Source organism: Ovis canadensis, chromosome 20, assembly GCF_042477335.2.
Source record: "Ovis canadensis isolate MfBH-ARS-UI-01 breed Bighorn chromosome 20, ARS-UI_OviCan_v2, whole genome shotgun sequence".
Classification (NCBI taxonomy): domain Eukaryota; kingdom Metazoa; phylum Chordata; class Mammalia; order Artiodactyla; family Bovidae; genus Ovis; species Ovis canadensis.
In genome coordinates this window covers 26,444,492-26,465,143 of record NC_091264.1, presented here as the reverse complement: position 1 = coordinate 26,465,143, position 20,652 = coordinate 26,444,492, and the positions used below count along the sequence as shown (strand labels likewise).

General features: G+C 44.6%; 1 protein-coding gene across 1 annotated transcript in view; it reads right to left on the bottom strand.

The window, feature by feature from the left end:
- The window catches only part of CMTR1 (cap methyltransferase 1), a 54,002-nt gene extending 35,737 nt beyond the window's left edge, over positions 1-18,265 (bottom strand). The window contains exons 1-5 of the mRNA XM_069563984.1: positions 18,060-18,265; positions 15,916-16,053; positions 5,736-5,887; positions 3,327-3,485; positions 426-518 (exon numbers count right to left, since the gene is read on the bottom strand). Coding sequence (XP_069420085.1) covers positions 426-518; positions 3,327-3,485; positions 5,736-5,887; positions 15,916-16,048 — 537 coding nt within the window. The 5' untranslated portion in view covers positions 16,049-16,053; positions 18,060-18,265. The remainder of the gene's footprint in view (positions 1-425; positions 519-3,326; positions 3,486-5,735; positions 5,888-15,915; positions 16,054-18,059) is intronic.
- Positions 18,266-20,652: the final 2,387 nt, after the last annotated feature.

The following is a 20,652-nucleotide window of genomic DNA, read 5'->3' as shown; positions in this document are numbered from 1 at the left end:
TACTTAATTCTTACAATTTCCCAGAAAGAGAACACACAAATTCCTTTTGTAACAACTCCCTCATTCCTTTCTGAGGACAGGAGTAGTCTTTTTTTATCTTCCTGGAACAGTGCCCAGTAGTGACCAGAATATACACAGGTGTATAATAAGCTACTCTAAAAAGCATCCAAGAGGAAGACAGAAGTTACCCATTTTGTGCTGCCTTGCAAGGTAAATGACTAGGAGGAAAAAAGCCCCGCATGCCACATCTCCCAGGGGCATATCCGTGAAGCTCTTGATACCCTCTTGATGCAGCTTTATTCCTGCCAGAAAGCTTAGATTCACACTTTTCTAATACTGTGAGTATACAGATACACACACCTGATTTGAGGAGGAGAAATGTCAGAAGTGTCAAGAATTCAGAGTACATTTTCCTGAACTCCTACCTTCCCCACAACCATCCAATCGCTCATTTCCTGAGTGTCAGGAATTTCAGTGGTACATTCTGGGAACCATGACACCTGCTCACAGGCACTGGGCTACAAACAGAAGAGAGGCAAGTAAGTCAGGTAAGGCAGACCCTCAGGGCCATGCCCCAACTCACCAGGGCTTTCCCCAACTATTAAGAGGGGCTCAGAGAGAGAAGTGTCCAGGAAGCTGAGGCCAACAGCAGTGTCAGACCTAAGAACTGAGCCAGAATTCTGAAGTTCAGCTTCTAAAAGCCGGGACCACTTCTGCTTTGAATTCTAAGAAACTTCTCCAACTTTCAAAGTTTCTTTCATTTGTTCCAATATTATTTGATGAACACCTACTGTGGACTAAGAGCTCAGTACACAGAGGTAAAAAGACATGGTCTTTAACTCAAGTGGCCTATAGTCAGAGCAGTGGGGACGCAGAGAAGAACATACGTTTACAGGGCAATTACATCAGGAAGACAGTGCAGTGAGCCTCACTTCCTGATGCCTTTTATTGCAAGATACAGTAGAAACTGGCTTCTCTAGTGCTGCTTTCTCTTAATTTTTCAGTCACTTTCCTTACCAAGCTAAAACTGTGGTTTTCGTCCTGGCCACACTTAGCATTATCTGTAGACCTTTTAAAAAGTACTGATGCCTGGGCCCCACCCTCGGAGTATATGATTCTGCTGGTTTCAGGTGAGGATTGGGTATAAGGACATTTTTAAGAGGTCGCCAGGTGATTCTAATGTGCATCCAGAGCTAAGTTCACAGGGCTGAAGAGACAACGATTATAAAACCTAAATAGCTGGCTAACCTGCATTGGCAGCTCCACATTTTCCCTCCAAGTAAGTGTGGAGAAGAGATTCACCATTGCGAATTGAAGCAATGAGATTAAAGGTAATATTACATGCTCTGAAAGGCATAAAATGGTATCTCAATGCAAGGTCTTGAGGGCAAGCCAACTACCATCAACAGAGAAAAAGTTTAAAAGAAAAATTACTGAAAACTTTGTCAATGAATCTAGCAGTGAATCATGGCTTCTCCTCCTGGTCAAATCTGGTCCCTTTAGGTATAAACGTTGTGAACTATAACCTGTAAAATGAGCTCATACACAATAGGGATGCTCCTTTGGAGAGGAATAGCAGACTCAATCTCTCCATGGAAGTGTGAACATTATGGCTGCCTACAAAGTGAACTCTACCTGAAGCTCCACACCTTACACTCCGTATTCCTGGACAGCGCCACTGGAGCATTCTCCATGCGGTGATTCAGGAATCGGACGCTCGCCTCAGGCCGCCCAGACTCAACTACCTTAAAGAAGCGGCACTTCCCTGATGATCCAGTGGTTAGGACGCTGTGCTTCCACTGTAGGGGGCACAGGTTCAATTCCTAGTTGGGAAACTAAGATCCCACATGAGCTGGCATGGTCAAAAATAAGCAAACAATTAAAATTTAAAACAAAAACAAAAAACAACAACAACAACCACAAAAAAAAAAAAGAAGTGGCCACCAACAAATAGTTGAGGCAAACTCTTAACCAAAAGATTATCTTTAAGGAAAAAAAAGTGAATTATGGTAAATGGTGATTAAGTCAGTCTTGCCTCAAACAAATTATTCATGGAATTCCCTGGTGGTCTAGTGGTTAAGACTTGGAGCTTTCATTGGCATGGCCAGGGTTTAATCCCCAGTCAGGGAACTAAGATCTCACAAGCCATGTGACGAGGCCAAAAAACACCCCCTTTTTTTTCAATAGCCTGTCTCTATTAAAAACAGATTTTAAAAGCAAATTTCAGATTCCAAGTTTAGCAAAGTTCTAATTCTGCCCCATTGAGAGGGTAGGGACTTTTCACTCACTTTAAATAAATGAGGACATGGAAAGTACCAAGGAATTTGGAGGTAGAAACCTACATCTAGCCCCAATTATAAATATTTGCCTATTTTGCATTGTTGCGTCTCCTTACAACTACAAGGCAACACAGCAGAACCACTCTCAGAATCCATCAACTCCTGGTTTGTTAGCATCTTACTCTGACACTTTTTTAGGCTTTTATCATGCACAGGTTCACAGAACTTCTTTGCTGCACCGGAACATTAGGAAGACAAATAAAATATCTATTTTCCAGAGTTCAGAGCAACATCTGAAGCTCAACTTACAGCAACTATATGGAAGGCTAGACATTTGTATTTTATCTTCTCTAGTTTCAACTCTATAATGGTAACATTTTACCATTATTTTTAGGTATTTTTATTATACCCACTTCAAATCCTCTGTGAAATAAGGTAGGGCATAAGTAAATGAATAAACATAAAATCTCAACATTATCTATGCCATCAAAAGGGAATCTCTTTAGATATTCAGGATTAAAACAAACTCACACCCAAGAAGATAAGCAGAATAAACCCACAAGAGAAAAGCTATTTGGCATAAACAAACACCTATTTAATATCAGGATATCATAAACCTGAGGCAGTGCAAGGACCTTGGCGGGCACCTGATCCAGCTACTCACACAGTGGGAGAGTGGCCCTCATCTGTCACATGAAATCCTTTCAGCAGAGGGTGCTCACTACCTCCTCAGGCATGTTCATCACTGGTGAAAAGCTGTTATCTATTTATTCAAGTTCTTTGTGGAGACACACTCTGCCTTTCTGTATCTTCTACCCACTGGTCTTAGACCCAGTCTTCTATGAAGTAACAGGAAACAAATCCATATCCCACCGTATCTCCCCCAGGCTCTTTTCCATTTTGGACACCCCCATATTTTCCATGTAAGAAACTAGTTCCAATCCCCACCAACCACCCTGATCATACTGCCTCTGAGGACTTCTAGTTTGTTAATATAGTTTCATAAAAACATAAATGGCCTTCCCATCTCCTCTCCACATGAGGTACCTCTGGCTCATCTCGCCAGTTCACATTCAGCTCTTGGTCAAAGCCTTGCAGTGTCAGACCCAAGCCTCGTCGACCTTTCTGATTAGAGGCCTCAACGATGTCCTTCCGACCCTGGCTGTATTTACCCAATCCTTCACCTTCCTTGAAGCCCATCTTGGCCTGAAAAAGAGAAGTAAATGGTGTATTTATATAAGCAAACAGAAGTGGAGCACTTACATAAATAAGATATTTATTCAGTCCTTCTATTGTGTCAGACACTGTATTAAATTGTGAGAAATATAAACGAGTAAGGCCTAAAGTTTTCCTTCTAGCCTAATAACTGCAATTTGACTGTGAGCCCTGTGGCTGTCTATTCTGGGGGTGAAAAGTCTAGGGCAACCAGAAGTTGGATAAATGAGAAGGACCTCACAGCTGTAATTAAAGGCACCAAGAGTACATAATGAATCTCACTGGACATTTGCACAACTACCCTTCCAGCTAATTTGTCTGATTAAGTGAGAAGTAAATCTAGAGCAGAGTTGATAAAGAGAACATAATTTAAAATGGAACTGCTTCCAGCGGCAACTTCTAAACCTTACCCTTAACCAGTCAAATGGCCTTACTAGGGAAGGACAATGAGGGCTTGTAGGAGCCCACTTAATCAAGACAGTAACTGAAAAATCACTTCATGTAAAACTGAGGCATGGGAGGTACTGTAAGACTGGACAGAAGCATCTGTTTAAATGTCACAACTAACTAAAAAGCTTACACTAAACTCTACAGTCGTGGGCCCAGTTACATATTCCTAAAACCAGAGACCCCAAACCCACATACTCTTGTCTAATAAAAGAACTCCAACCCTGAAGACCTGTTTCCTCTAGAGGCCTGTATTCCCTGTGGAAGGGGCACTGCAGGCTCAGCAGCTTGATGAAATTCCTACAGTAGCCACAAACCTTTCCCCAGGTCAGAGTCTGAGCCACCAACCTTCCCATCTCCCACTTCCCCGAAGTTTTTGGCCCCCAAATCAGAATCCTGACTACGACTTCAGAAGTGGCAGTTCTTGTTCTCAAATGACTCCAGCAGAAAACGGAGACGTCAACTATAATATTTGTGAAGCTGGACAGAAGACAAACTTGGATTTCCCTGACCTTATACTGAAGTCTGATAAGAGAAGTAAGCAGGTCTTTTCTTCCACCTTCCTCCTGTGGTATATCAACAGGGTACCAAAGCTGGAAAGGAAAACTGGGCCCTCTTCTGGAAGTTAACACAGAAGACAGCTCTACTCCCATTTATTTTAGGAACCTGGGAGTGAGCAGGATTTTAGTCATTTTAAGATCAATCACTAGAGCAAAAATCTCAGCATGACGCCTCCTTATCCACCAACACGCATCCGTGTGCTTCAGTTCAGTTCAGTCGCTCAGTCGTATCCAACACTTTTCGACCCCATGAATCGCAGCACGCCAGGCCTCCCTGTCCATCACCAACTCCTGGAGTTCACTCAGACTCACGTCCATTGAGTCAGTGATGCCATCCAGCCATCTCATCCTCTGTCGTCCCCTTCTCCTCCTGCCCCCAATCCCTCCCAGCATCAGAGTCTTTTCCAGTGAGTCAACTCTTTGCATGAAGTGGCCAAAGTACTGGAGTTTCAGCTTCAGCATCATTCCTTCCAAAGAAATCCCAGGGCTGATCTCCTTCCGAATGGACTGGTTAGATCTCCTTGCAGTCCAAGGGACTCTCAAGAGTCTTCTCCAACACCACAGTTCAAAAGCTTTGCTCATAAGAACTCACTACTAAGTGTAAGGCCGGACCCTGGGGCTATGATGGCCCGCCCCTCCTCGCGCCTGCTGGCGGGGGAAGTCCCTAACAGAAGGAGCCTCCCAGACCCCAGGGACCAATGACAGCACACTTCCGCCAGCTAAAGCCGCCCTGCCCTAGCCACACAGAAAGACCTGTCAGCCCGAGACGCCTCGGCCTGGCGACCTATCTGAACCCCCGTTCCCTAACCGTACCTTTTTGGGCGATCTAGCTCGACCATACCCTGCAAGGAACGCATATAAACCACTCCCCAGCACAGTCTGGGGGCGGACTCCCTCGACCGGCCTCGTTCGGGTCCGGGAACACCGCCCGGGAGTGCTGCGGCATTAAAAGCCTGTTAAGACACTCTTTTGGTGTCCTGGTCGTCTTTTACCTAACACTGAGACCAAAGGCTGCCCCAGCTCTAGACAGAAGCAGGCCTGAACAGCCGCTTCCCACGGATGATTCAAATGTGATACGTGTATCAAGAAGGGGTTACGCTCTCTCTACTGAACTACAGCAGCTGGGAAGCAGAGGGAAAACTTACGCCCTCGTTTTGCTGCTTCTATCAACACAGTTTCCCTCCTCTCATTCTGCTGGTAGAGCTTTAGAAACCCAACCCAAGTGCTGACATACCATGAGCTTCTGGGAGACACTGTTATACATGGAGTAGCGAGAGGAAGTTCCCTCCACAAGAGAGTCTGCTTTGAATGCATCGTCGAAAGAGTCCGAGCTGCGTTGCTTCCCCTCAGTCTCGCTGTCAGACCCACTGAGGCTTGTAGCAGATGCTAGAAAAGAAAAAAGAAAATGTTTTGGTGTGTTTATGACACAATATAGCCTCTAAAAGTTCAAGTTTCATTTATACAACTAGTGTTCGGTATATGCATTGCACACACACAGTTCATTAACTGACCCAGATCAAATGTATTCTCTCCCTCTTCTAAACTGTGTGATCTTGGGCAAGGCCACTGAAGGTTCCTAAGGGTATCTGACACACAATGGGGGTTCAAAATATGTCTTCCTTTCCCATCTCTTACAAAACTGGGATAATACATTCCTCATATAGTTGTTTGAAGATTAAGTGAAAAAATGTATTTGGGAGTGCAGTGTCAAATAAAAAATTTATTAACAATATGATTATTATTTCTGCTGCTATTTATTAGTTGAACATCACTTTCCAAACACTGATACCTGTTTTCATTTTCAACAATTCTATCATGGGGACTACTAGCTTGTGATTGTCTAACCTCCTAGCTTTCTGTTTTCATGGTCCTTCAAACTTTTGGGTGAGATGGGGGCGTCTACAGCACAGCCCCAAAGAGCTGGCTCACAGAGTGAAAGCTGGGGAAGAGAAAGGAAGAAGTGAAGGGGGAGGTGGGGATAGGAAAGGAAGAGGAGGAGGAGAGAGAAGACAGGGAAGACGAGGGTTCAAGCAGCTGCAACTAAAGGCTCCAGGAGGGAGCTGCCGGCCTGGGTGAGTCAAGCCATTAGCATCATTTGCCAGCAATTTTGTTGCCAAAAGACTCTAAATAAGACCCACCTTAGCAGCTACTACCTGCCAAAGGCAGGATAAGCCACAGTCTAAATAATCATTATAACTGCATCTTTCCTTCTCTTTGATAGATATGTGAATCTCTTAGAAGATTTTAAGGAATTCCCTGGCAATCTAGTAGTTAGGACTCGTGCTTTCATTGCCAGGTCGCTTAGATCCCTGGTCAGGGAACTAAGACCCAGCAAGCTACATGGCATGGCCAAAAAAAAAGAAAAAGATATCTCAACCCAATACAGTTTTATGCAGGTAGCTTCTTAGGCAAACCCACCCAAATTTGGAAATAAATTCTATCTCAAAGATCAGTTAAACAGGTGACGTCTTTGGTGGTCCAGTGGTTAAGACTCCATGCTTCCACTGCAGGGGGCGGGGTTTCGATCCCTGATCAGGGAATGAAGATCCTCCATGGTGCAGAGAGAGAGCAAGGGAAAAAAAAAATCTGGTAAACAATTTCTGCATATTGCCACTGAAAAATGGTATAAACCACCAAGCCAGGAGGAATGCAGAACAGGAAATGACAGTGGTAGTGTTCAATCTGATCCCAAGGTTAAAGAAGCTGTACAGTGCTCAGGAGTACACAAATCTCATTAATAGGCAACTGTGCTTACTTAACGATAAAATTCTGGGGGCTTCTTTGGTGGAACAGTAGATAAGACTCCATCTGCCAATGCAGGGGTCACAGGCTCAATTTCTGATCTGGGAAAATTCCACATGGTGCCGGAAAACTAAGCCCCTTCATCCCAGAGCCTGTGCTCTGCAACAAGAGAAGCCACTGCAGGGAAAAGCCCTTGCATTGCAAGGGAGAGTAGCTCCTACACGTCACAACTAGAAAAACCTGCACGCAGCAACGAAAATCCAGTGCAGCTCACAATAAAAATTTTTTTAAAGAATAAAATTTTTAATCTCTTCAATTTATGAATATTATTCTTGCAAACATCTGGTAGTTATTAGGATATAAATGCTTGCTATTTAGACCTAAATGCTAACAAACCTGTTAGGTATTTCTTTGGGTATTTTAAGGGCATAGTGAAAAAAGTTAAGGCAACACTAAGAGTGTCAAGAACCAAGAAAACTTGGGAACCTCCACTCTATGTATTGAAATGATGAGACCACCAAGACATGTTGTCAACCGGGTAACAGAAGACCAAGACCATATCCATGAGCATGGCATCCTAACTTTCATGTTCTCAAAAAGGACAATAAGAATAAAATAGAATAAATTTTTATTTCTTATAATTACAAAGTTTTGGGAAGGCAAGATATACAAGACCAATAAAAGTGATTAGCCACACATGTGTGGTTGAGGCATAGAGAAAAAATACCACAATGATTACTTGGAACAAGTGGAAAAAGTGAAGCCTGATTTCTATTTTTATATCACTAGAGTTTATAGTGGCTATCTTTTTATATTTTTTGATTTATGAACCATGTGAATATATTAGCTATCAAAATTTAAAATAAATGTTAAAAAAAAACCCTAACTTAGCAATGTAGCACAATTCTTTTAAGAAAAAAAGGAGGTCCTTGAGAAGAGATGTTGACTCAAAGTTTGGCTGCTTGTGGGAAGCATTTGAGGACAGGCACGAAAGACAGCCATTAAAGAAAAATTCTCTATATACCCAAAATGGGCTTTATACAGGTATTCATAACTTGAGGATTACATTCTAATTCTAAAGCCTGTGTGCACTGACCCATCCATCTATCTCCCTGTGAGAACACGGAGTCGCAAAGGGTTGACATTCAGAGAAGAACGAAGTCTTCCCTAGCACCCAGGCCTGACTTTCCCTTCCACAGAGCTCCAATAGGACCAGTATTCACACCAGTAGCACAGCATTCATCACACTGCCTGAGAGCTAGTTGCCACATGCCATCCCACTGGACACAGTCACTCCTAGGGAGCAATGACTGTGCCACAATTAACCTTCTATCTCTAACACTTGAACTGAGGCTTTGCATTAAAACAAATAAACTAGGTACTCACTGTAGTGAATTTAAAGAACTGGCACCCAGTTGTCATCTTTGCTAAGCATCTACTGAGTGTACAACTCCTTAGGACATTCCCTTTTACAATACCTCAAACATGTGGTGTAAGACATCCAGCCCTCAGAAATACAGGGGAAGGATACATGTCATTATATATTAGGTTGGGGCAAAAGTGATTATGGTATTGGATTGTGAATTTTAAAACCGTTATTAACTACGCTCGGACACATCTTTATTCATCAAAATAGGAACCATTACAATCAACACATTTTTGCTAATGAGAAGTAAGTTGGTTTATTCCTATAGCATAAAAATCCATGCTTTGGGGTTCAACAAACTCTTGCAAAGCATTTTCTGCCTCCCACTGGTTGTGGAAGCATTTTCCCTGCAAAAAGTCATTGAGATCCTTGAAGAAGGGGTATGGTGGATGAGGCAAAACTTGGCAGCCAAATTTGTTCAACTTTTGAATCACTGGTTGTGTGACATATGGTCAGGTATTGTCATGGAGAAGCATCGGGCCCCTTCGGTTGACCAATACTGACTGCAAGCGTTGCAGTTTTCAGTGCATCTCATCGATTTGCTGAGCATACTTCTCAGATGTAATGGTTTCACTGGGATTCAGAAAGCTGTAGTGGATCAGATGGGCAGCAGACCACCAAACAGTGACTATGAGATTTTTGGGGGTGCAAGTTTGGCTTTGGGAAGTGCTTCAGAGCTTCTCAGTCCAACCACTGAGTTGGTTATCGCTGATTGTCATATAAAATCCATTTTTCATCATACATCACAATCTGATCAAGAAATGGTTCATTGCTGTTGCACAGAATACAAGACGACGACACTTCAAAATGACAATGTTTTTGATTTGCAGTCAGCTCATGAGGCACTCACTGACTGAGCTTTTGTACCTTTCCAATTTGCTTCAAATACCAAATGACCATAGAATGGTGGATGCTAGGTTCTCTGACAGCTTGTGTAGTTCTAAGAGGACCAGCGTTGATGACTGTTCTCAGGTGGTCGTTATCAATTTTCAGTGGCCAGCCACCATGATCCTCATCTTCAAGGCTCTTGTCTCCTTTGCAAAACTTCTAGAACCACCACTGCATTGTACGTTCAATAGAAGTTTCTAGGCCAAATGCATTGTTAATGTTGCAAATTGTCTCCACTGCTTTATGACTTCAAACTCAAGAAAATAGGTCAAATTTGCTTTTCATCTAACATAATTTCCATAGTCCAAAAAGTAAAGATAAACAGCAAGTAAACAGACATTAGCAGGAAAAAAAAAAAAAGGTGAGAAATGTGCATTAAAATGATGTATAATATCACATTTATTAAGAATGTATCCCAGTATCAAATGGCAAATTTCAACAATACAAAAACTGCAATTACATTTGCACCAATCTAGTATTTGTCCAAATACACAGAGTGTACATCATCAGGAGTGAACCATAACGTTGTATCAGCATAGGTTCATCAATTTTAACAAACACAGCACTCCGAAGAGAGATGTTGCTAATGAAGGAGGCTGTACACACAGGGGCGGGGGTGTAGGAGGTCCCTTTCTACTTTCAATTGAGTTGTGAAACAAGCCGCTGTAAAAAAAAATAAAATAAAGTCTTAAAAAATTTTTTTAAGGTTCAACAAAAAATTTAAGCATGAAGATGGAATATCTATATCCTGACAGAGAACTGTGTCCCCCTTGGACTACTCTTTAGCACCCTGTAACAAGGCCAAAAAAGGACACCTTATACTGTTTAATAGATCAGATAACAACTTTGGTTGAGGGCCTGTTTTTATAAACTGTCCGTGTTATATACAATGGAGTACTATCCAAAAGTATCAATCCTACTCCCAGAGAGCTTAAAAATCCAACAGCTAAGATAAACACGTGTTTTTCAGTATATATGACATTCTGCAAAAGAAAAGCAGGTGAGTATGTGTGAAAAAATTAGAATAAACTTAAAACCAAAATTCTGGCTTCTGAGGAGGAATGTTGGCTGAGAAAATCCCTGAATGAGAGGCACCAAATCGGCCTTTGTCCTCTTAAGGTGACCCTCCAATTCCCTCAACAATGAGCCGACGTGCTTACATGGGCCAATGCAGCACACGTCACAGAGTGCTACTCAGAAGGCCAGACCCAGAACGTTAACAATGAGTAACCATGGAAACTGAGAGGTATGGTGATATGTATTTTCTGTCTTGGCTTTTCTGCATTTTCTGCGTGAGAAATAAGAATATATTAGTTTCAAAATTAGGGTTAAAGGAAAAGAAAACGATAAAGAAATAAAGTCTCAGTCAATAAGTCCTGTGCAGAATTTGTTTCCAGAGTAATCTTCAGCGGACAGCAAATGAGGGAAAAGACCTGAGTAGCTCAAGACGAACCCTAGGCCTCTCATTGCCCATGCAGAGGAGAGATGTGAGCTCAACAGAGCTCCCACCCGCTGAAGAGCTGTGCTTCCCAAGGTGCAGCGTCTTCCTCCTCAGTTGCTCCCTGACTCTAACCTGTACTGCTCAGTAGCGGGCAGCTCCCTGGGCACAGCCCTAGTTTCTCAGGGAAGCCCAGGGATCCTGCCACCGGACTAGCCTAGAAGTTAGCATGTTACATCAGTTGTCATTTCTTTCACCAGCTATCTGGAGACTCACACGTCTATCTATACAAAGGTTAGGAAAGCCTGGTTTCCTTCTCACAGGACAATGCGCCCTTGATCCAGCTCTAGGGAGCCGCCAGGCTGTTAGGTTTGCTTAACGATCCAACAGTGGGCACCCATCAACAATATGATTACCATTCCTGGGCATGCAGGGTTCCTGCCACCGCCAGATCCCAGAGAGAGAGAGAGATCTTTTGTTTTGTCTTCATAACATTTTTGGACCAAAATGACAGAGAGAACCAAATTTGGGCACAAGGCTCACTGGACAAATCCTTGGTGGCTCAGGTACAATATTCCTGGACCGGACTCTGGCACACAGCTTTCCACTCCATTTGTCTTTCCAAGGTGTCACCAAGAATACAGTTGTCCCGCCCAAGGTCTGAGAATGAGGTTGATGGCAGCTAAAATATCCAACTAGGCTTTTCTTTGTGAGATGGAGAAGTGTGCTGGATTAGCAGATAAGCCTTATTCCTCTATTTCATGTGCTATTTAAAGCCTGTTCTTAGCCTGACACCACTGAAGCCAAGTGCCCTGGAGCAGTCTTGATGTCCACAGACTGCCACGGCCACTCTTTCCACATGAAGAGAAGACACCTGTCTCTGCTGCAGCAAGAGCTAAAGAGGACGTTTAGCCTCCCAAGACTGATAAGAATTTAGCAAATATTGAGCAGACAATCTTATAATGAGGATATAAATTAACAGGAGTAATAAGGTCGGTCTATTAAAATCATGAGTTTCATTAAGAATGTGCCAAAGCTGGGTGGCATTCCCATTTACTCCCCAGGAGCTTCCCTTCTAAAACCTACCAGAGAGCCCAAGACATTCTTCCACGTTTTCACTTAAGATTTCTTCTCTACCCGATAGAAATCATTACTCTTAAATCCTTTTAAAGACAAGAGGTTTATTTTAGAGAAGAATCAGAGGTATCCCAGCTACTGACAGAATTGTTCATAATAGAACAGCAGGTCAAACATGTCAGGATTAAAAATGACAGTGACAGCACACGAGGGGCAGCTCGGGCAGCTCTGGCCGCCAACGGCCACGGTGCGCAGCACACAGATGCGGGAGAATGAACTACACACCGCCATAAACACCACATCCTGCCTAACAACTGCTGAGGAGCACACTTATTCCTGTTTAAAGACTCAATTTCTCCTTCATGCCGGACGAATGGTAACTCGTTAAAGCAATTTAAATAGATACCTATAAAGGAAGTTTTTGATTAAGGTCATGAATCTGGGCTGACAGGAAAACGATGGCGTTTCAGGGAAAATAGCCTATTTAGGGAAGAATTAAACCTGGTGGAGGGGAAGGCACTTTCGGCTAAAGGAGCCCAGAGCAACACGCTGTGGGAGGGCTGGGAGCCCACACGGGATGTGCAGCTGAGAAGAGAAGGAAATCGTGTCGGGGTCTAGACCAACCTATCCTGTGACAAACAACCAAAAAGAACAAAATGACTGCCATCTGCCACTCCTTGCTTAATTTCCAAGAGTATATTTAGGCTTGAAAATGCCTTGAAACTCCTCTTAAAATACTCAAAAGAACACACGATGACCCAGTGGCCATGACAACAACATCCCTTTTCTTTAGTCTGGTCAGATGTCAGTCTCAGACTGGCAATGCAGCTACCCTGTCAATAATGCAAAATAAACAAACTGATTAAACTAAATAGACCTATTAATGAGTCACCACATTGATCTAGCAAAGGAAGCACAAACAAGGCCCAGACAGAAACAGCAACTGCTGATTTTTTGTTTTTCTATCTGCACTCCCTAAAGAGCATTTTTCAATCATCTATTCAACAGTGTGTCCAGGTAGCAGTGGTGGAGAGGAAATGCACCTGCTTTAATGCAGTGTGCTGAGCAGCAAAGCCACACAGAGCTCTCAGCGGATATGCAGTTTCTGGGGAGACAGAAAACTACCGGAGCACACTGTCCAGGGAATGCCTGGGAGAAGTCACCACAGACGGAGATGACAGAGACACAAGGCACTTAATGAAATGATCCTCTGCAGACTGCAGGAGGGGGGGGCACAGTCCAAGAGGTGAAGCATTTTAAGGCTCTTAGAAAAGATACCACTGTTGCCTTCCATCAGTTTTATTCAGTAAATATTTCAGTTCAGTTCAGTCACTCAGTCGTGTCCGACTCTTTGCGACCCCATGAATTGCAGCACGCCAGGCCTCCCTGTCCATCACCAACTCCTGGAGTTTACTCAAATTCATGTCCATTGAGTCGGTGATGCCATCCAGCCATCTCATCCTCTGTCGTCCCCACTTACTGAGCCATTTATTCCATGCCAGGCATGGGGCTACAGGGGGAGGGGCACAGACAGCAGTCTTGCTGATGAAGACACCAGACCCTCATCCTCAGAGCTTTCTGTGGAGCTGCTGCTGCTAAGTCGCTTCAGTCGTGTCCGACTCTGTGCGACCCCACAGACGGCAGCCCACCAGGCTCCCCTGTCCCTGGGATTCTCCAGGTAAGAACACTGGAGTGGGTTGCCATTTCCTTCTCCAATGCATCAAAGTGAAAAGTGAAAGTGAAGTCGCTCAGTCGTGTCTGACTCTTAGTGACCCCATGGACTGCAGCCCACCAGGCTCCTCCGTCCATGGGATTCTCCAGGCAAGAGTATTGGAGTGGAGTGCCACTGCCTTCTCCATCTGTGGAGCTGCCCCTCCCTAAAATTAGCTGACCTGGGAAGTTAACAATGTTTGCCTCTGCCTCATTTTTCTGCCAATCAAAGGGACCAAATGGCCTATTGCCAGACATATACAATGTACTGGCCACCTCTAGATTTCCATTCTGTACACACAACAGGAACAGTCAAACCTGACTGAGTCATATGGTGCTACTTCTGAAAAGGTTAAAGCCATTTGGCAGAATTAAGGGGAGTTTGTGGGAGAATGGGAGGGAGGGGGGATAATCTCCACAGTCACATTTTTAAAAGCTTGAAATTTAAATTAGACTGGTTCCCTTGAAAGAGTCTTAAGTATACACCTTCATCTCCTGGGAGTCATTCTCTTGAGAGCAAATGTCCCCGGAGATCCGCTTAGGACCAGATACCTCCACCACCTAAGTATTCCCCTAGGCACACACTCCCCTTCTCCCTTGCAGGCCATTTCTCCTGCTCAAGACTGAAGATTCTACCTTCAAGCTGCTCAAATCCCAGGTGATAAGCAAAATTCCCTCCCTCAACAGTTGCCAGAACCGATTCACCCAATATATTTTTGCCTTCCCAAGTTAGCAACCTCAATGACATAAACCCTTTCCCACCCACCCTAAAATCCATTGTGACAACTTTAAAGCCACACCGATCCCCACACAGAAGGTTATAAGAAGAGTCTCTTATCTAGCGGGGATCATGGCCGCACCAAATGCTTCATTAGCTGTCTGCAAGGTCTGTCAAGTTCCTCCCTTCTGGACCAGCTATTCAGTACACCTGATGAGTAACCACCCTTCAATTAGCCAGCCTCTTGAGAATAAACTGTATTTTCTATCACCCTCAAGGGAATGCTTTACACTATTTCAGTCACCAATCTGTCACCAAATTTCATTCCAATTTACCACTGATCCAGCAGAGGATACAAAATGCAAGACTGCTGGGGGTATTGGGTGTCCAAAAGGTCATATCCACCCAGCACTGGGAACATGGCATTTGGAAACAGGGTCTCTGCAGATGTAATCAAATTAAGATGAGGTCATACTGGATTAGGGTGGGCCCTCATCCAGTGACTGCTCTCCTCCTAAGAAGAGGGAGATCTGAACACAGACACACACAGAGGCAAAGACTGGAGTTACGCTGCTGCAAGAACACCAGGAATCGCCAGCAACTAGCAGAAATGAAAAGAGGCAAGGCAGGATTCTTTCTTAAAGTCTTGGGAGGGGGCATGACCCTGCTGTAACCTTCATTTTAGACTTCCAGCCTCCAGAAGTCTGGAGAATGTATTTCTGTTGTTTTAAGCTACGTAGTTCATGGTACTGTTAGGAAATTAATACTGCTGGCAACTCAAGGAAAATGCAAACTGAGCTACTTCTAATTGTTTGATATTTCAGGCAAGCTCGAAGACAGAAAGCTTCACAGAAAGCACCTGTGGAAACTGTGAACATCTGTCACCCTAGAAAACAAGCAAAGTAAAATGCTAGTTTCAACCAGATCAGTGAAATCCTTAAAGCTTAATGCAAACAGTGAACTCAGAGATGCTCCAATTCCTTTGGGTGTTTCTGACCATACCTGCCAAGGGAACTGAGAAAACAGAATGCAAAAACCTGAGGGAAATTAAGCCAGATCACCACAGCAAAGAGCCCAGCCCTGTGAAAGAGCCCCAGGATCATTAACAGCTGAGAACAAGGGGCACTCAAGGCTCACCACTATGTCTACCTGGCTAAAGGCAGCAAAAGAGTGCCACTCACTGAAGGACCACAACAGAACTAAGGCACACCTGTAGAAAGCCCAGTATTTTAGTTACAACACATTCCCAGCTCCCAACAGGATAATGGCAAAAGAGAAAGTCTACAGCCGCTATATCTCGGTAGAATTTGCCGAATTTTCCTCATGGGGCAGTGGACTGTATTCTGCCCAACTGAGGCATCAGGGATTCAAGCAGCCAGATGGTCAGTGGTCTCTGACCACAGAGGCAAGCTTACCTTTTGCTGCATGATTGACAGAGGAGGGAGGCTCATCATCAGATGTGGAGCTGAGGCTCAGGGCAAGCTCAGCAACTCTTTTCTTCTGTTTCTTGAGAGGGGCAGTGCATTCTGAATCATTTCTCCTCTTCATTGTTACTGCAACCATAAATCCAGATAGTCAGCTGCCCTGGTCAGAGCCACTAGGATCACAGCAGGGAATTCCAGAGTAAACCATTAATGGCATGAAAGCTGGCAACTCCAAACAGCTCCCAGTGTCAGTGCTTGAACAGCTTCTTCCTCAGAAGGATACCCAGGAAGGCTAGCCAAGCTCTGGTTTTCAATAAGAGCTGTCAGTTTTACTGGAAAATGTGGTGCTCACAGTCCCAGAGGTCTCTGGGCCACTGGTGTCAAACACTAAAAAGTCATGGATCAACTCCACAAGCCACAAGGGAAAAAAGGCCTTAGGTACTTGCTATTCTATAGTTTTGATGCAACAAGGGACACGTGTGATAAGGTACACTGGAAATTAATCATGAAACCTAATGAATATCAACAAATATTTTCAAGGTAAAAAGACCATCCCAGAAAGGCTACGCCATCGCCATTATTATTTCACCAGGAAAATTAAGAGATTACACAATATGATACAAATACTGGTTTTTGGTTTACTTCAGGATGTTTGAAAACATGGGAGAACTGGGAAAGTTTTTAAATGGAGTAAGGAATGGAAGCAGTGGTTGACTTGACTGAAAAAATGGAAGAGTGGGAAAGCTAGCAGGACCAGACTTATCAAATCATAGGATTCAGGTACAAAAACAGCAATTTTAAGAACAAGAACCTGCCTCCACAAAAAGAGAATGGAACGAGGCGAGGCACCGTGTCACCATCACCCATGCTCATGGGTAAGCGTGAGAAGCAAACATGAGGGGGGAAATGAGATGGAATGAAGTAATAATGAGATTCCTGAAATCATTCCTCAAGGAGTGATTAAACTGAAAAACAAGAGTAGGTGAAAACAGAGTGGCTATAAGAGGACTCAGAAAAGAGAAAGTACTCAAAAATAAGAGCAAACAGGTGGGTGCTCAGCTGGCCTGCAACTGCTTGGGGAAGGGGAGCTGCAGGGGCACAAGAGCAGGCGAACAGCACGGGTCAGGGCAGCAATGTTGAAATCCAAAGATATCACTGATCCCTCATGATTCAAACATGAATCACGTTTCACTTCTCTCCAGCTCAAGGATGAGCCAGCCAATCCAACCCATAATCTCCTCCTTTTTAAGGAGGCAGCCTTTTAACTACACACAGGCAGGAGCTATCCTGAGGAAGAAGGAAGAACAGGAGATGCGGAACAAACAGAAAGCAAAACCAGGCTAAGCTACATTTAACTTTAAAGTACGGTCTTAAAAATCCCACTCCCCGGCCCCCGCAACCACCACCACCTCCAAGGCCCATAACCTAAGCAAAAAGGGCCCTCTGATTCCTAGCACCTCTGGGGGAGGCTAGAAGCACAGGATACTCAAGAACTGTGTTGAGATTGATGCAGGAAAAGGAGTGGAAATAGTGTGCGAAAGGCAGGAGGTGCTGCTGCTCCGCCCCTACACATCCTAGATCTGGACCTTCCAAACCACCTCATCCCACCCTCTTTCCTTTGCCGCTGCAAGGAACTGAGGCCCGAGAGGGGCAGGCCGCGCAGCCAACCGACCTACCTACCACAGCCCAAGTGACCTACACATCCAAAAGAATGTGCCCTGGCAGGGAATTCCTAAGAGGAAGGCAGAAGGCCGGCTTCGACTCGCTGCTCTCCCAAGGAAGGGGTTCAGATCCCCTCTCTATCTCCCCAGGCCTGGGTTTCGCACCGCCACCCGTTATCACAAGAGGGAAGAGATGAGCTCGCGTCCCTCCCGGCCAGCCTTCTCATTTGTAGACAACGTGAGTGTGTGAAGAATATGTGCGCAGAGACGTGTGTCAGCAGCGGCTGGTGGACTGGAGACAGGGCGCGGGGGAAGAGACAGGGGATATAAGGGAGGAGGGGAGAGAGAAGGGGCGGCAGGGGTCACGACCGCCAGCGCGGGGGCCGAGGCGGCGGCGGCGGACGTGAGGATGCTGAGCCCCGCGTGCCCGCCCGCTCGCCGCCCCCCCACCCGGGGCCGCGCGTCGGCACTCACGCTGAGGGAAGAGGGCGACCTGCCAAGGAGCGGAGAGGGGGGGCGGTCAGGCCGCCGATGCCGCCGCCACCAGGCCTGGCCCAGCCGCTGCCAGAGCCGCCGCCTCCTCCTCCCTCAGTTTCGCTTCCCCACTAGCCCGCCCGGGTCCGCGGGCCGCCTTGTCGCGCTCGGGTCCCGCCCTGCGGGCCGCGCAGCCTGATGACGTCAGGGCAGCCCGCTTCCCTCCACCCCTCGCGGGCCCTGGCCCGGGGGAAGACCTGCTCGGCTTCGGGCCCGCCCCACCCCCACCCTGCCCCCGAGCCGTCCAGGGCGCCTGCGCAGAAGACCCAACGCGGAAGGGCTATAAAAGCGAGAGTAACAGGGTCTCGTCTTCTGGCTCTAGAGGAAGAGAAACAAATGTGGAAAACAGAAAAGGCCAAGTGGCATCACATCAACTCCTCTGTCAATCAGTTATCCTCTTAATTTTACAGATTAAGAACAAGTTTAGAGAGGTAAAGGGTAAAATGGTTTGAAGGCACACACACCCAACCTTGTTCACTGCTGTTATCTCCAGCGTAGAGAAACAGTGCAGCCTCTACAGATACTGAAGTAAGGTCCAGAGGAAAGAAGGAGAGCTGTCTATGGCCTCTTACCGTATGGACACAGATGGCTTCCCATGCCAAACTCCTCTTCTGATCTTCAGACCAGTGGGGCCAGAAGTTTGCTGAGCGTCCTCGGTGTCACCTTGTTACTGGAGTCCAAGCTTGCTCTGCTCGCCCCGGGACAGGCCAATGACCGGAGACCAGGGGTTGAGGCAAGGAATGCAACTTCATTCGGAGAGCTGATTGAGAAGCTGGTAGACTATATCTCAAAATAACTATCTTGCCAGGTTGTTTTTAATAGATCAGCGATGGGGGGAGGTGAGGAAACAAAGTAAAAAGGCCATTGATCTTGCAAAGATTTCCTAGAACAGCGAGCCTCAGACAGGGGATGTGTTAATTTCTTACATCTTGCCATCTACAGGTGGACGGGGCTCTGAACAAAGGCACTTTAACAGTCAGGCAGAGGAGCAGGATTCTCTGAGGCAGGGCTTACCAATTATTATAATAACAAGAGCAACGAAAAGCAAGTCTAAGAAACACCTCCAACATGGAGTCAGAATGGGCCTGCAACAACTTCACACCCATAAATTCAAGTCTGACCTTACATTCTCCCATAAGCCTGCTCTTTTTCCACTGAATGGCACTGAGGTAGGAGATGGATGGGCCCCTGGGCTGGACAGCTGGTGTTTTTCAACTGGAGTAAAATTGAAGCTTTGCTTTCCCCAGCCACTCCAAGGACAGAAGCTGAGCTGTGTTGAAGGAGATAAAATGACCACTCCTGAGATCAAGGAAGACTTCCCTGTCTGCACATGTGCAGGAAGGCTCCTTAGGGGTCAAAAAGGGAGGGGGCGCCACCCCATAGCAAGTGTGGACAAACCCCCTACAGGTTTCTGTGGTGGAATCCATCTTAGCAAAAAGTTCTGCATGCATGTTGAGGCGGGTTCTAGAACAGGTCAAGTGTGGGAAAAGAAATGAAATAACTGACCAAAGATTAAAAAAAAAAAAAAAGGCGGGGGGGGGAAGGACTTCCCTGGTGGCCCAGTTGGCTAAGACTCCATGCTCCCAATGCAAGAGGCCTGAGTGCCATTTCTGGTCAGGGAACTAGGTCCCACAAGCCGCAACTAAGACTTCACAACCTGCAACTAAAACTCCTGCGTGATGCAATGAAGACCAAAGATCTGCATGCTGCAACTAAGACCTGGTGCACCCAAATAAATAAAAATGAAATTAAATATTTTTAAAAGATTTATTTTTGCAAATGGTATTAAACTTTCAACAATTTTTTGAATCAAGGCAAGAATAATGCTTTTTCAAGGAATTCTAGAATTCTTCCAGTATTTAAAACTTCAATTGTAGTTTTTTGTTCTAAGATGAATGAATTCATCTTTGATTAGATCAGCATCTTAATCTCTTTGATTCAGTTTATTTAAGAAAGAAATGGACTGCATATCTGTGGTTCAACTTAGAAGTCATAAGATAGAAATAACTTTTGAAAGACTTCTAAAGTGTTCTGGAAATTTGCAGATTTCTCTTTTCAAAGAAATTTGATAGAATTTTATATTACAACTCTGTCTTAGAAAAACATATCTTCCAGTTTCTTCCTTATTAATCACTTAACTGAAAATGTTTTTTAAATTTTTTAGGAAGTATTATAACATTGACCTCATAACATTGAATGGAAAAGTTTAACTCATTCACATGATCACAAGTATATGTCAGGTAAGCCATACATGAAAAGCAAAACTCTCATAATGTCCCAAGAGTGGATTTTCTTTTCCTTCTTTGTTTTTAAACTTTCTGTTCAAATAAAACTGCCCTTAGTTTGAAAATGTGCTTGAAGGCATATCTTTATGAAAACCAGCAAACTTACATGTGGTACAGAAGGAATTTATATTTTGCTCTCGTATCTTTACAAAAAAAATTTTCAATGCATTTGACTCAAAAAGATCTGCCTCTGATAAATTTATGGCATTTGTGACTATTGACAAAACCTCTTTTTGAGGGCTGTTAGA